This window comes from Rattus norvegicus, chromosome 2 (assembly GCF_021556685.1).
Source record: "Rattus norvegicus strain SHRSP/BbbUtx chromosome 2, alternate assembly SHRSP_T2T, whole genome shotgun sequence".
Classification (NCBI taxonomy): domain Eukaryota; kingdom Metazoa; phylum Chordata; class Mammalia; order Rodentia; family Muridae; genus Rattus; species Rattus norvegicus.
In genome coordinates, this window is record NC_141535.1 from 95,524,763 (window position 1) to 95,540,611 (window position 15,849).

Here is a 15,849-nt window from a genome sequence, read left to right on the forward strand (position 1 = left end):
TACACTTCTTCAGATTAAATGTACCTTTTTACTTTATTGACATGGAAAACAATATCCCAACAGCCTTTGCTCCCTCAGTACTACCTATTTCAGAATCCAGGTTAACTCACGGCTCATTGGTGCACAGGGTCTCATGACATCTCGTATAGACAACCTTGCTGCTTTCAACTTACCTTTTAATTCTCATTTTTCCATCTTTCTCATTATCCTTTCATTCAAAAGTAATGTTAATGTTTCTTATGCAAGTGTGTGTGTGTGTGTGTGTATGTGTGTGTGTGTGTGTGTGTGTGTGTGTGTGTGTGTGTGTATGTGTGTGTGTGTGGTGTTCACATATGAAGTTTTCCAGGATAGACTTCAATGTCAAAATGTGAGAAATAACAATAGTGATATATTCATAAGGTCTATTTGCAGTTAATACTATGTTTGATACTTAACATGCAAGAAAAAGAAAAGATAAACAAATCCAGTAAAACTGAGTAAGAAGTATTTGAGTTTTAATAATTAAAAGTGTAAGAAAACAGTATTCATTCCTCAATAATTTCTAGTCAATTTGAAAGACATACAGAGTTCTGTAATAAAGAAAAATCTAATTATAAATAGCACATTATCTATTTTTCATTCTAACTATTCGGTTAGCAGAGCTAAACATACCTGGCTGCATAGCTCTCAGTAAAAGTCTTTCTTTTGTTGGTAAGCACACCCGCCACAGAATTTCTTGCCAAACTAGGAGGTGTGGTATTTCGAGACTTGGTGTTAGCTCTGCAGGAGGAAAGGATGGCCATGATGAGAAAGCTACGATGTCTGGATTTATCTTTTTACATCAGTAGTAGATAGCAAAACATAGGCTGTAGAGAGTTCAACAGAATAACTTCCAAGTAAGCATTTAAATCTGAAAACAAGTAGAATTAATGACAGTAATAGGAACTGCGTAACATCAGCTTTACAAAGTACCACAGACCAAAGCATTACTCATGCCTCATAGCTTCTTTCTAAAGCCTCGTTCAAAGACTCAGTTAAAACTGCTGTCAACAGACATTGTTAAATGTTCATAGACAACTCCTAAGCAAACATTACACAAGTATTACTGCTAACACAAAGAATACAGGATATAGTTAAAATGAGAAAAATTGCCTGCTACTTTATTCGTTTTATGAACTTGACTAAAAATAATGACTAAAAATAAAGATTTGATTTCACCACGTACACAAACTGAATTATCTGTGTAAGGGAGACTTACTATTTTCAAATCACATTTTGAAACTTTAGGAATCAAAGAAACATATACATCTAAACTGTGATATAACATTACCATGAAAGGCTATGGAATATACATATATTTAGATTAAAATTAGCTTTGTAATAGCAATATAAAAGGAACAATAACTTGAGTTTTCTCATTGGTAAATTGATCACCAACATTAAGGTAAGTTTTAAGATATAAATTCATATTAAAATACAGCATTACACTACTACTGTTTTTACTGCTGCTACATGTTAACTTGCAATAGTTACTACTAAACCCTAACCACATTCTGTATTGCCTAAGTTATTTAGTCCTAATAAATGACTGCATGCAGGCTGAGACAGCTTAACAAAAAGCCCTGGAGTGACGTAACCAAGGTGGACTCCACGTATGCTGCAGTCAAGCCTCGGAAAGCCAGCACGGCATCAGTCCCTGCCTTGTCTTTTAGAACTAAGTTCATTTTGCAAACAAACAAAAAGCAAGCAAACAAACGAACAAACAAAAAACTGTATAAACTCTTTAAAGTTTCCCAATCTTTAAATTGAAATTTCTTCCTGTTCTATTTACATGGTAACTACTTTCAAAGGGCATGGAAGTGGTAGCTAGCTAGCCTTCAAATACTGACTGTACTAGCTATAAGATATCGTTCCCTTCCACGTTGACATTTTGATTGTTTTGTGAGATACTGTATAGATATACTGTACCATATGTCTATCTTGGAGAGCTTGTGTTTAGAGACTATGTGATCAGTAATGCTATTATGTGGCCAGATTAGTATCTGAACTTATGTAACACTACAAATATCACATTCAACACAGTGCTACAGTTAGTCCTTCTGAGGAGTCACTTCTTCAGCAAAGAGGATGCTGTAGGTGCACCTATGAGATACCTAAGACTTCTTCAAACAGTTCCCAAGTCTATATGACGTTTATTCTAGTCTATTTTTGTAAAGTAGAACTGGAGTCATACCATGCCTTTCTAAGTTAATATCTATATTTAAAAATTGATCAAGAAGTGGCATTCAAATAGGGAATATATGGTTTTTTTCCTTTTCTTTGCAAAATTCTACAAGTATTGTCAAACATATTACCATCTTTATATACTAAGATACATAAAAATATATTTTTAAACATATCAAATTTAAATGACTAAAATTAAAGAAAACTATGAGATTATCAGCCTAAATATCTATTATATTATATGCCTATTTTCTAATATCTTCCAATGCATGAACTCTGACTTTAAGAGCCATTCTGAAAAGCCTAGAAATAACTATGCTGAGCAATTCTTAACATGTTGCTCAAATACTCAGAACGTTCTTCCCAATCTCAACCTAGTTATTTACACTACATACATATGTGAATTTTATGTGGTATGGTGCAAACATATAATGAAGTAGGTTAATTATGAAATTACACTTCATCTTTTCATAGACAAATTCCCCTGACATCTGCATCAACACAAGGTTCACAATGTCCTCCCTCCACAAATGACCACAAAGAAGCAACCATGCTATGTTATAATCTTTCCCTGTAACTGTTTCATTGCATGCCTGGTTAAATTTATCATTATATTTCATGATGAATAATAAGAAGGATGCACTGTTAACTTTGTTAATAATAAATTTTAAATTTTAAAAAGATATTCATGCGTTATATCCTAATTTCATCACAGAAAAACAAAGACTAAAATTGATAGATGTTGTAATCCCAAATCTGTGAATCTTGAAATCTCAAGAGTTTCAAGGGTGACTCTGCCTGCATTTCTGCAAAAGCATTTCTTGGCCAGAAGAAAGGTGAGTACGGGTCAGTATCATAGCTCGTCTGGGTCATCACATGGCGTCTGCAGACCCTAGAGGATCTTCTTCTAGCTCTAGCCCATCTTCTGCTTCACTACGTAACTCAGCCTCCATGCCTCTTCATAAGGAGCTTCACAAGGCTCCTAGAGATCTCTACATTCATAAAAATAACTGTTGGCCATGCCTGCCACGATTCCAGCCAAACATTAATAATAAAGAGAATAAAAACATGATCAAGGTTAATTTTAATAGAGACTCTAAATAATAATAAAAAGATTCTATGGATTTGAAGGGCATTTAGCACTAAAACAGCTTAAAACGATTACGGGTGGTTACTTTTACATCGAAGGCAACATTACAGTATTCTATAATATAGATCCTGTAAGAACTATCTGATAAAAGCCAACCGAACTGCATCATAGGTACTTACTTGCAAACGGGTACTAGCTCATGTCTTTTGAAGGCACTGTTTGACTTTGTATCACTGCCATACAACCTTTGCACACGTCTTCCAGTTCGAAGTGGAGGGCCTAACTTGTCCATCTTACTATCAAAATATATAAAGGTGTACCCATAAGGAGATTGCTACTGGTTGCTTGCTTCTATAGAATTATGTAGACATAAGGATTATTTTTCTTAAAGAAAAAAAAAGACATTCTGGTTCACTAGAAATTCCCCTTTTTCCCTTGATAACCTGACTGCCAAGACAAGCACCTGCCACAGGTCTGATTCACACAGTGCCCATCAGGCCACCGAGGCTACCCTGCCGGTTTCTTTGCAGATCCAATGCCACATTTATCCTGAGTACGGAATAAATCAGGAAAGTGTGGTTTGTGTGAAGCTAGAAGAGAACTTCAAGCTTTTATTCACGATTAACAGAATCTTCATTTCCCCTGATCTGGACAAACCTTCCTTCTCTATTATTTTACTTTATAATTTTCCTTGCATTTAAAAAATGTAATAAGTGAATATGGTGTGCTTATAAATTTACCTTATCTCATCCTCGAATGAGGACTAAGTTTATTTCTGAAATATATGTAGCAAAAAGGCAAACCATGATCTATACTTTAAACAATATGGTCGTTCTAAATGTCACAGGAAAGACATTAATCACACCAGTCAGAAACCTTTTTAAACTTAAAGTAGGCAATATCTCCATCTAGCGGATATTAGTGCTAACTGCAGGTCTGTAGGAGACTTCATGGTTTTACATTAACTATATAGTCCAATCACATACCAATACCAATTCACAGGAGACAATAGGAAAATTAACAAATTAGAAAAAGCACCTCAAACGGTTGGTAATAAACATGCCATCTGTAACATTAAAAATATTTTTTGAGGTAGGTGTGATAGAGCATGCCTTTAATCCCACCACTGTGAATTTTAGCCCAGTCTAAAAGGATCACTGTGAATTTTAGCACAGTCCAGTCTACATACTGAGTTCTAAGACATACAAAACTACATGATGAGAACCAGTCTCAAATGTGTGTATACACGCACACGTACGCGTGCACACACACACACGTGCACACACACACACGTGCACACACACACACGTGCACACACACACACACACACACAATGCACACATATATTCTTTTAGAGAGATATATCTGCTCACCCAATTGTGCTTTTATCTTTTTCTCATTAACTTACTCAGTAAGCCCTAGGGCCACAACATGATGTGTTAGACACTGCAAATTTGAGAATATAGAGTGGCAAACCAAAGAGAGGAGTTCTTAAAGAGGTTAGCATCAAAAAAGAATCTTATTATCATTCCAGAATGGAAGGGTCTCTCAGGAAGAATGTCACAGTCATTTGATGTTCTTTGTCTATGTAGTCAAACTTGGTGTCCACAGTATGTATGTACTAGTGTGTAGACTACAAACAGCCTTCAGGCAATGTTTTAACTGTAATTTCTACAAGTCTTTGATATTAAAATGTATCTTTAATTTAGAAAAGATCAGAGAATCCAATGACTTCAAATTCAAATTAGTCAAATTTTTCTTGGAATTGTTAAATGTTAAATAATTATGAACGCAATACTGTCACTAACACTACCTTTAAAAGGGCATCTGTGGTTTATGAATAAGGAAGAAGATCTGTCTCAAAGAAACAGTTACTAAAATTATATTTAAAAAAAAACTTCAGCTTAGCATACTCTGGATTTAATCCTCAGCCGCAGACCCACCACACATGAACTTTAAGTATACTTTAATTAAAAACAGACTGTTTAATTATGGTAAAAAATATTTAAATCCTACATGTGAATTAACAAACAGAAAGAGAAACACAGGATGAGATAACAATCCAAGGTAATTATCTAAGATGATTCTCTCCTGTACTACACATATAGAAGAGCTGAGAGTATATTCACACTGTGAAAACTACTTGAAATAGAGGCCTCAGGGACTATTCTTGCCAGACATGTGAGTCACATTCATCCCACTGCAATATATAAAATATAAACACCCTATATAAAAGTTTACACACTGACAATATCAATGATTATATTTTAGACAAAACATAATTCAAAAGTTTCTTAGAACAAATTTAGTAAATTTTACTGGGACTAAAATCAAATATATGTTCTGCTATAATCTACAATTATTAGGTTGTATATACAAACTAAAATTTATAAATGTCAATTAATTATCAAGATTTTCTACAGCACTTTTTGAGTTTTCAAAGTATTCATAGCAGAATGGCCATTTTAGGAAATACTTGGTAATGATCTTAACCTACTTCTGGCTTGAAGTAAATTTCAACTTCAGAAAAGTTCCTTGTTTACTGCTGATACAGAGAATACGTCCACTGAGAAGTAAACTTCCCTGTAAATGAAGAGTCTTTAACTACAGAAAACAGCATAAATTGATACATAATCAAAAGAGGATTTCTGGAATCATACTTGGAAAATTCACCAGGTAGCATCTGTTATTTTATGGATCTCTGTATAGTTGGGATATTCTATGTCATATTCTATGACATTCATGTGCATGCATGCGTGCCTTCGTGTGTATGTGTATTCTAATCCATCACAGTTAATTCAGATATCAACTCCACAATAAAAAAAATCTCCCTAACATAATAGCTTCAATTGTTTAAGAATGCTAGGTTCATATGCTGGAATATTATTCTACAAAAAAAAAAAAAAAAAAAGAGGTTTCTGGGTTTGTGAGATGGCTCTGCAGGTAAAGTTGCTTTCAGCTAAACCTGATGACCCGAGTTCAATCCCCAGAATGCACGTGGTGAGAAAAAGAACACCTACTGCCCACCAGATGTCCTATGATTTTCACCTGTGTGCCTTGGCATGCACATGCACACACAAAATGAATAGATGTCAAAGAAAAAACTTAAGGGAACTTGTTTCTATCACATAAAATCTAGTGAATTTCTTACTAATTTAATACAATAATGTATTGATAATCAAATTCAACTTTTTATTAAAAGATGTTCTCCAGGGTTAGGGAGATGGTGGCTCAGTGAGAAAAGTGTTTGCTGCACAAGGAGAAGGAGAACATGGGTTTGAATCTGCAGAAATCATGTACACAACTGAGCATCACCCTGTGCCCTGCACTGGCTGTGCCCTGCACTGGGGATGCAGGACAGTCCCAGCTCTGACCAGCCATGCTAGCAGAACTCATGAACTAGAGATCCAACGACAGACCCCGTTTAAAAACACACGTGCAAACATTGACATACACATGTGCACCCACACTCACAAATGTTCTCTGCATGTACTCTGCAGCTCTACTTTATACCACATCTACTACGATCAAATATAAACAAGCTTGTTTTCACAGTATCTGAAGTAAATTACTGAATGACAGTAATTCAGCTATTGAAAATGATACGTTTGGTAGAAAGCAGAGCTTGCAAGAACACAGCTGTGTCAGTTTTGTGGTATTATTCAAATGTCACAGAAGCTATTCATTGTTGCATCGTATTTCTGACATTTTCCAGGGCTAAATAAAATTAACTTTTAGAATTAGAATGAAAAAAAATCTATTTGAATACTTTGTTTTAAAAAACTATAGAAATAAACACAAGTTATCTAGAACTTAATTATCAAACATAAGACTTTTTCCAAGTACTAATATTAAAATGTCATGATCCCAACATATGGTACGTGAAGTCAGAACACATGAGTAAAGTGAACTAGGCTAAACATTATAAACAATGCTATAAAGATTCTAACACAGAAATAGTTGCTGGTACTACATAGATAGCTGTGGACTAGTTCTAATACAGAACAGGAGAATAGTAATCTCCGATTAATACTGTAATACAGAAAATATATTGACCAGAAGTAAACAATAATTCTGGTTCAAGCAGAAGGGCCTGAATACATATGACTGCTAATTTAGTATGTTACGGGGCATCCAAAGTGTTCCATTTCATGGCATTATAAGCAGTGCAATACTTGGAAAGGCATACGTTCAAAATCTTTGCCTGTTAGTAAAAACATGATTTTCTCTTTGGGATCATATAAATCAGGTTTTTGATCAGGCTTCTTAAATCAGTTATGAAAGACTTTATAAACACATTCACAAAGTGTTGTCAGAGAGACACACTCAAAGTTACACACCTACTTAGTGGCACAGTGGAATGTAGGTGCCTTGTCTTCTACCTCCACAGCAAGTGTGCTGTCCCACTCACCTTTGTTCTTGCTTGATTGCTCTCTCTGTCTTGTGTGTGTGGTATTTGAATGGATGTGTACGTGGTTTTTGTTTTGATCTGGATTTTTGAATATTAGTGTCTTCAGGCAGGACTGAAGTTGGTATCAGGTGTCCTCCTGTTCCTTTCACTGAAGCAAAGTCTCTCGGTCAAACCCTGATTTCGTTGGTAAAGCTAGCCTTGCTAGCCTGTTTAATCTGGGAACTCAAGACACCACCTTCCAGGGTTGGAAACACAGGCAGACTGCTATGGCCACTCAGTGCTGCAAGGCTTCTGGGTATCAGAACTCTAAATCGCATGCTTGCAGTCCCAGAATTCTTTTTGAAAAATTCTACCAGCCAGCTTCATGTGCAGTCTATTTAAAATACAACTTATTCCAACCAAAGAGAAAATCAGTAAAACATTGCCTTCTAATTTATAATTAGCAATAACTAAAACACTAAAAGGACTATAGGGTAACTAAAAGCACTTCTCTATGCTATGGTAAAAGGTTTTATAGAATTAACTGTGTGTCTATACATTACTATGTAATGAGTTGATCAGTAGAGAAAAAAAAAGAAATCAGTATTGTTTTGGTTTATTAACCACCAGAGGATAAGTAAGAAAAAGGCAGGAAACCCCTTGTACTCTGTCGGCATTCTGTTAGTCTTTTATTCTTTCTGCTTTCTGGTCTTACTCATGCTGGGGACTGACCCCAAGCCTTGCAATTATCCCAGCACTGACCAATAGTCATCCCACTAAACTTTGTGTGTGCATGTGCGTGTGTATAGAGATAGTGATCTGTGTGAACACATGTTGGTGTGTATGAATGCAGGAGCACACGCGCCATGGGGCACACATGAAGGGAAGAGGGCAATGTCAGGAATCACTTCTACCTTTTTGGCACTGATCTCTTGTTTTTTGCTATGTAGATCAGGCTAGCAGGTCTGAGCTTCAAGAGATTCTGCTCTTCTGCCTCCCATAGCCCCAGCAGAATACTGGCGTTAGAGTTACTGCAGTCTCACACCTGGCTTTCATATGGGTGCTGGGGATCTGAGCACAGGTATTCATGCTTACAAGCCAAATGCGTTCTCCACGGAGGCCTCTACCCAGATTCCAAGTCTTTGTATATCTTGGATTTCCTATGCTATCTGAATTGAGTGGGGGAAAAGATTGATAATCACAACTAACAAATACTCCTCTGTAAATCTTCTTTATGAAAATAAGTGCCTGTGAATCAGAAATAAAGTATTCTTAAAAATTATGTAAGCAATGTATCTTTAACCAACTGCATATCTAATAAAGGTGAAAGTCTTCTGGCTTTGTTTCCGCCTTCTGTATTATCTTTTTAATTCTGTAATTCATTAACAGAGGAAAGTAAATTTCTGAAAATAAGTGTTTAGATAAAAGAATGCCTAATTTTCTCAAGTGTTCCAACATTATAACAGATTGTTGAAAGTAGAAGCTATTTCATTAAAAGCCATCTATATAGAATGATACAGTATAGGAAGACTAAAATTATTAGTAATAACAATTTATTGATAGCTCCATTCTATCTACACATATTTTTAGTTTCCATCATATTATACTTCAGACAATACAGGCATACTACAGAAAATTCCATGAGAAATTTTGTACCCTATATTTTTCTTATAGCAAAATTATTATGAAAATACTTTTATGATTTCAAATACCTTTCTATACATCTCTATAAATATTATTCCATCAAAAGTACACATTAGTGATTTTTATGCATTCTAATGTAAATACTTGACTATATTCTAGTCAAAAAGATCCCACTCAGCACCTGACTTTTCTTAAAAGTTACTTATATACCGTTAAAGAAATTTAATTCTCTGAGTTCCTCCATGACTATAAAAGAGTTAAGTATAGTCCTCAATATATTAGTTACCACTAAACCTTCAATGTTACACATGATTTCCTTACATATACCAAAATAAAACTTCACACAAACACACACCACAAATTCATTAAGAATCTTGATGAATAGCAACTATATTTTTGTAAAACAGTTCAACTGAGAGTTTTCAACAGTATCACTGAACGTCGTCTCTTCAGCAGAAATCTAAAAGAAACAAATGGAGCTGAAACACAGAGCAAGGACACACAAAGCACTGTCATGTAGCACACAGCACTGAGCGCATGCAGCGTGGACTTACCCTGCCTGGGGGGCTGCTAGCGCTCTATGAGAAGGAGATAAGGTCTGAGGTTTGTTTCCCAAAGGACTGTTAACTGAAGATGCTTTCCCCGTAGGCACACCTTATAATAAAAAGGCAGCAGTTTTTAACAACAGTGAGAAAGAAAACTTACATAAAAGAGACTCTAACAAGGAAAGCAGTCTCTTAGTGCCTATAGTTATAAAATGAAGAATTTAAAACTATCAGTAAGGAACACATCCAGTTCTCGTTTCTTACCCCACCACTGACACAGAAATAATACCCCACTTTAGTGGTTTCTCTTTAAGCTGCTAGTACTTGTCTTACAGGACGGCTTCAAGTGCACTGACAAAACAATGTGTGAGTCAGTGTATCCTTTCAAGTAATAAAGAAAGGAGCTTGGTCTGCACTTGCTATTCGGTTACTTCTCTTTCACCCAAACATAACTACTCAGCTAAATGTCTTACGCACAGCTTTTTAGTACTCTAAAATAGGCCACTTTTGACATATCCTTATCATCTGACATGACTGCCTTTGCCTGTTTAGTGGGCCATATGGAATCTCATTACCTACAATGGTTTTGCTAGTAGTACTCGGTTGTGGTAGTCGGGAAGATCCTGATGATGTACTTGCAGGTGGATTTGATTTTTTAAGCGGAGATGGTTTATACTAAAATGATGAAGATTAAAAAAGAAAAACATCATTTTGATATTAAGGGATACAAACTGGTAATTCAACAGCTCACAATCTCTAATGTCTGGGTTTCGTTTCCCATGAAGACAAGGGTATGGAGAGAGACGGTGATAGTTATGCAGCAATGTGAACGAATTTAATAATACCGATATATACCTAAATCTGCTAAAGCGAAATGTTTACAGAAGTATAAAGTACTCTAGGACAGAAATCAAAACCAGTTTATTTTTGACAAAAATGTTTACATAGATAAACTCTTCTACAAAAGCCATAAATATCTCAGGAAACTACAAAAAAAAGTTTAGCGTTACATGAAAACCATTTTAAAAGCACTGAATGTTAGAGCAGGCAAGAAGAAATTGCCATGTTAGCCCATCCGAGATTGTAGAACCACCTGCCAGCACACTGATCAGATTTCTGACTAAAAGTTAGTCAGCCACACTGACACCACTTAACCAAACTTGGAAGACTTCCAGATGGAAGCTATCGAAGAAGCAGAAAGGCACTGAACACAAAACCTGCCTTTGTACTGAGCGCCCAGGATAAAGCAGCGGAAGGAGAGGTGTGTCTGTGGAAAAGCTGAAGGCAGCAGCAGGAAGAGCTAACACAATTTCCCAAGAATAACTATATCCCATGTACATGTTCAAACACAGGCCAATCCAGTGTGCTTCTGAGACAGCATTAAAAACGGAAGTAAATAATTAGACTGTAAAGTCTAGTCTCTGAATGGCAAAAGCATATTTAAGCTGAGAAATGAAAGAAAATGTGTATAAAACTAAAATTCATAAGTTGAAATGACTATTTTCTTACCTAATATAATACACTTAAAATCACCAGGAGTCAAAAGATATTTTAAAGGACCAATAAAGGATAGTGTATATTATGGATTACAAATGCAGATAATATTACAATCTAAGAAAATTTCCAAGTATTTGATGAGTCAAGATTAGCATGAGAAACAGAAAATGCTATAAACAAAGCTAGAGATTTCTATCAAACTTCCTTCTGTAACTGGTGGGAGAACGAGAAGAAATGCCAATGAGTCAGGAGCTCCACCCGGCTCTGTGCATCCCAGCAGAGCTGCACAGTCCAAGCGGGATGTAGCACATACCAAAGGATGGCGACACGCAAGGCACACAACAGGGTAATAGCATAAAGGCTTTGGCAAATACACTCCTGGACTAAAACAGATGGAAAAGAAGCAGTAATGTATCTAGAACACTCTAATGATCTGAAAATAAACAATTCATTTGAAATGAACTATGCGTAAACATTAAAAATTAGAATATGTAATATATTTTAAACTAAATAAAAAATTCTAAGATGTAATTAAAGCAATACTAGCTTTCCAATACATTAATTTGTGTTAATTTTTCTCAACTTGCCACTTGAATTTTGTACCAAAGCCTTTAGAAATAACACATTTTGACTGATTAAAAATCTATAGTGTTATGAATAAAAAATACAAAATATGAATCTCAAAGAGGCATCTCACTAACTTAGAGAAATATTTCAAATCGTCCACTTACCTGTGGCCGCGAAGCTGGTTTTCCTTTGGAATCAGTAGAATATTTGCCCTTATTACTAATACGTGCTGCCTGTTCTTTACAAAAGTTTATATGTCTGTCGGCTGCGTTTTCATTGAATCTCCTCTGGCAATACGGACACTGAATATAATCTAAAACCCAGCAAAGGAGAAACAACATCAATGGCAGAACATCTCTGATGGGCGGGAGATCTATGGTCAGGAGCCCAAGCTGAGAAATATACATAATTGCATCCGATAAGCGTGATGCCCAATCCCACACAGCACCCAGCCTGGCTGACCAAAACCAGTATCTCCTACATTTGACTCGATCTGCGAAAAATTGAAGAAAATAAATAAATAAATAAAAGTGTCAGCAAAAAAGAAAAAGAAAAATATTTATTTTCATTACGGACATAAACTTTATGGTATCTAAACAGTAAAAACACATTAAAATATAAACTGAGGTACAGATTAAATTATAAAATAGTTTTAAAAATAAAATCAAGAAATAGGTAAGCAGATTGCCGAGGAACTTATTTTCTAAAAGGACATTCCAAGTAATGGCAGAAGCCATTTAAAAATCAAACCTTCACTGACATAAGTCAAATTTCAGAAAAAAAATGCTACTTTTTAATGCAACAGTCTAAAACATCCAACAACAAAGTGTGTGGCAGGTCCAGACCTTAGAGAATTCCTGCAGCGCAGGTTGCCCTGACGAACTGGCATCGGTCCTTACAGGGATACGGAAACTCCAGCTAAGAAGCTGAGTACAGCAAAGACTCTGGAGCAGGGAGCTCAACCTCACGGAGCATAAACGAACCCTAAGAGGTGCTCAGGCTAGCCCGGCTGGATTATCCCAGAACACACAGCATCAATGATACTTTAGGGGTTGACAAGGCTGTAGCCTGCAAGCATAACCCAGTCTGCTTATTGCCCATTTTGAAAATAAAAGTTTTTGTTCTTGTTGTTGTTTGGTATATAACTTTACCCACTCATTAACATACTATCTATGGCTTATGACAAGAAAAAACTAACTAGCATAAGTAAGTAGTCTTATCAATAGTCAATACTTAAAATTCTTACAACTCGGCCTTTTACTGAAATAGCTGGCAAGTGTCTCCTCTAGAATAAAATGTTTAAAATAATCACATCCAGGTTTACTAAAAAATATTCTCTTTGCTCTGAAGTAAACTCCAATCTAGAGCACCAATTCTATTTCAATGTGGCTGGGTGTTCACATAAAAATAACAATCTGTTAAGGATGTTCTAACAGCCAATAGCAAAATGTCAATCCCACTATTTTAAGTCTTAGTATCTCATACGGATTTGCTATAATCCTTTTACTTTGATACTCATAAACAGTACAACTTCTAATTTCCCAGTAGAAACTGTAATAAAACATTGTTTTGAAAACATAATTTGGGTAATTGGTATATGCCAGAGATTCTGAATTAATTATATAGTTTAGAAATGTTATAACTTCCTTTTCAGGGGAGATGCTAAAGAACCAAGCAACATAACTATTAGCATCCTAATGAATGTGTACTGAACACAAGTGATTTTTCTATGTATCAATATTTTATAATTATAATTTGTAAGGCATAAAGCTGATGTTTAAATAAAATAATTGGGATGAAAAGCCGTGTGTTTTTATGCTCCTTAAGGTTGTGTCTATATACCCAGATAAAGGATTATGTGTAATTAGATTAAATTTTACTGTTCTTTGCCCACATGGACATTTCTGTCAACAACCTTCCACATACCAGGGTCGTAGGAAGGTGGAGGAGGAGGCGGAAGTTTGCCACCCTCTTTGAGTGCCTGATCAAGGCCTTTTGCTGCTCTTATGGTGGCGATGAATTCCTCGTGTTTTCTTCTCCAATTAGATGGTTTCTTTGGTGGTTCTGGCTAAAAATGAGGAAGAAGTAACATCAAAATATGCATTTTAATATACAGAAACAAAATCCCAGGTAAAGCTGTATCATTTAAATGTTCTCTTAGCAGGAATCCATCAGTGATCTTTCCCAAATTAAAAACCAGCAACCACATTGTGTGCGGCTTTTAAATACAATTCTACTCAAGGTAGATACTGGCAAAGTGTCCTCCACAACCATGCTTGCACTCCAGAATTCTTTTGAGATCCTTTACATATGATAAAATGTTCTGAATTGGAATGGTTTGAACTGGTTGTAGAAGTAGAGACCAGTGCTGAGGACTGCACTGGATTTTCCTTGGTGAGTGAGACTGAAGCCATGTTTATCATGTCCCGGAGCCAGCTGTGTTCATTCTGTGAGCAGGCCATATTGCTGGGCAGTCTCTTTCCCCGACTCTCAGTCTTTCAGGAGTAATTCTTAGTAGGTACTGAGGAAACTATCCTTTTTTCTCCAATTCCTGTGGATCTTCAGTTATTTTAAAATTATTAGATAATTTAATATTTCCTATTGGGTTTTTGGCTTTTTTAAAGTCATTTCAATCGTATTCATTGTGCATTTCGTGCATTTGGTAGAGAGGATGACATAAGAGATCAGTTTTATTTTTAACAAAGTCATGCCATTGTTTCTATGTTAAATCCCTCCTCGACCCTACCCCAATGCAGAGAGAAAACAAGCATCAGAAGTTAAACGAATGAATGTCAATCTATTCTTCATTTTTCCCTTTCATTTCACTGCTTTGATAGTCCTTGTGGTATAATGTTAAATACTGAAACTTTATGGCACATATGCTATTAGATAAGGTCATTTTAACTCATGGCCATTCTGTCAGTCTTATTCTTATATGCATACTTTCTGTATCATTTAATAATTGGCTTCTCATTAAAAAAAACTATTAGTTTAACTAGAAAAATTGAACATTTTATTCATAAATAATTTAGGGAATCTAATAATTCTTCATTAATGTTTTTAGTATTCCAAGTACTCTTCATAGTACTTTTGCACTTTGATGGCAAAAATGTATTCATAAGTAACTTTACAATTTGTGTTTTCCATATGTAAGATTTTTCATGACTTGTTTTAAGAAGTTATCTATTAAGTATATCAAACCTAGTGATTTTTATACCTTTTCTATAAATTTCACTTCATTTCCTCAGGTGGAGGGATGAGATGAAATCCATACCCAAGCAGTGTGAATACCTGGCTTGGGCTGTGCCCAGAGCTTTTATTCCTCTATTCTAGCTATCCCTAGGCCTAGGTCTGAAAGCTTCTAGCCTCAGTACAATCTAATCTTCCAAGATCACTGATTCAATCTGGCTTCTCTTGGCTTCTGCCTGAATTTCTCTGCTTAGCCTTACATTAACTTTAGGAGTCTGTTCTAATCTCTGGCTCCTTCTCATTCTCTGGCTCGTTTCTGTCTTCACCCGTGTCTAGCTTGTTCCCTCTGTTACCTTTGTAACCTGTCCCACTAAAAGTGCTAAAACTGCAACACACATACACCTTTCTCCCTGTGTTGCCTGTATTCCAGCAAGATCACACTATAATCCAGAGTGTGTCTACATTCCAGCCAGATTACACAGACCCAGAAGGTCTTTGGATGTGATCCTTTGCCACAGCAGTCATGTTACTGAATTAAAATTCCTCTACAATTTTCCCTTTTTTACTTTGTCTTACTATCCATTATAATTTTCAGTCGATTCCCTTGAGATGTCTAGATATGTCATAATTCCCAAACTGCACATAGCATCATGGTGTTTCTTTACTCATACCAGCTGGCGTCTTATGTGCTAGATGTACCTGAATCCAGCTCCTGACTCATGAGT

The 15,849-nt window shown here is 35.8% G+C and overlaps 1 protein-coding gene across 2 annotated transcripts in view; it reads right to left on the reverse strand.

Moving 5' to 3' along the window:
• The window catches only part of Zc2hc1a (zinc finger, C2HC-type containing 1A), a 37,251-nt gene that overhangs the window by 5,045 nt on the left and 16,357 nt on the right, over positions 1-15,849 (reverse strand). Inside the window, exons 4-9 of one of the 2 annotated variants that reach the window (XM_087621881.1) lie at positions 13,862-14,003; positions 12,100-12,248; positions 10,447-10,546; positions 9,881-9,980; positions 3,472-3,588; positions 652-759 (exon numbers count right to left, since the gene is read on the reverse strand). In XM_087621881.1, coding sequence (XP_087478007.1) covers positions 652-759; positions 3,472-3,588; positions 9,881-9,980; positions 10,447-10,546; positions 12,100-12,248; positions 13,862-14,003 — 716 coding nt within the window. 2 annotated transcript variants of the gene reach the window in all.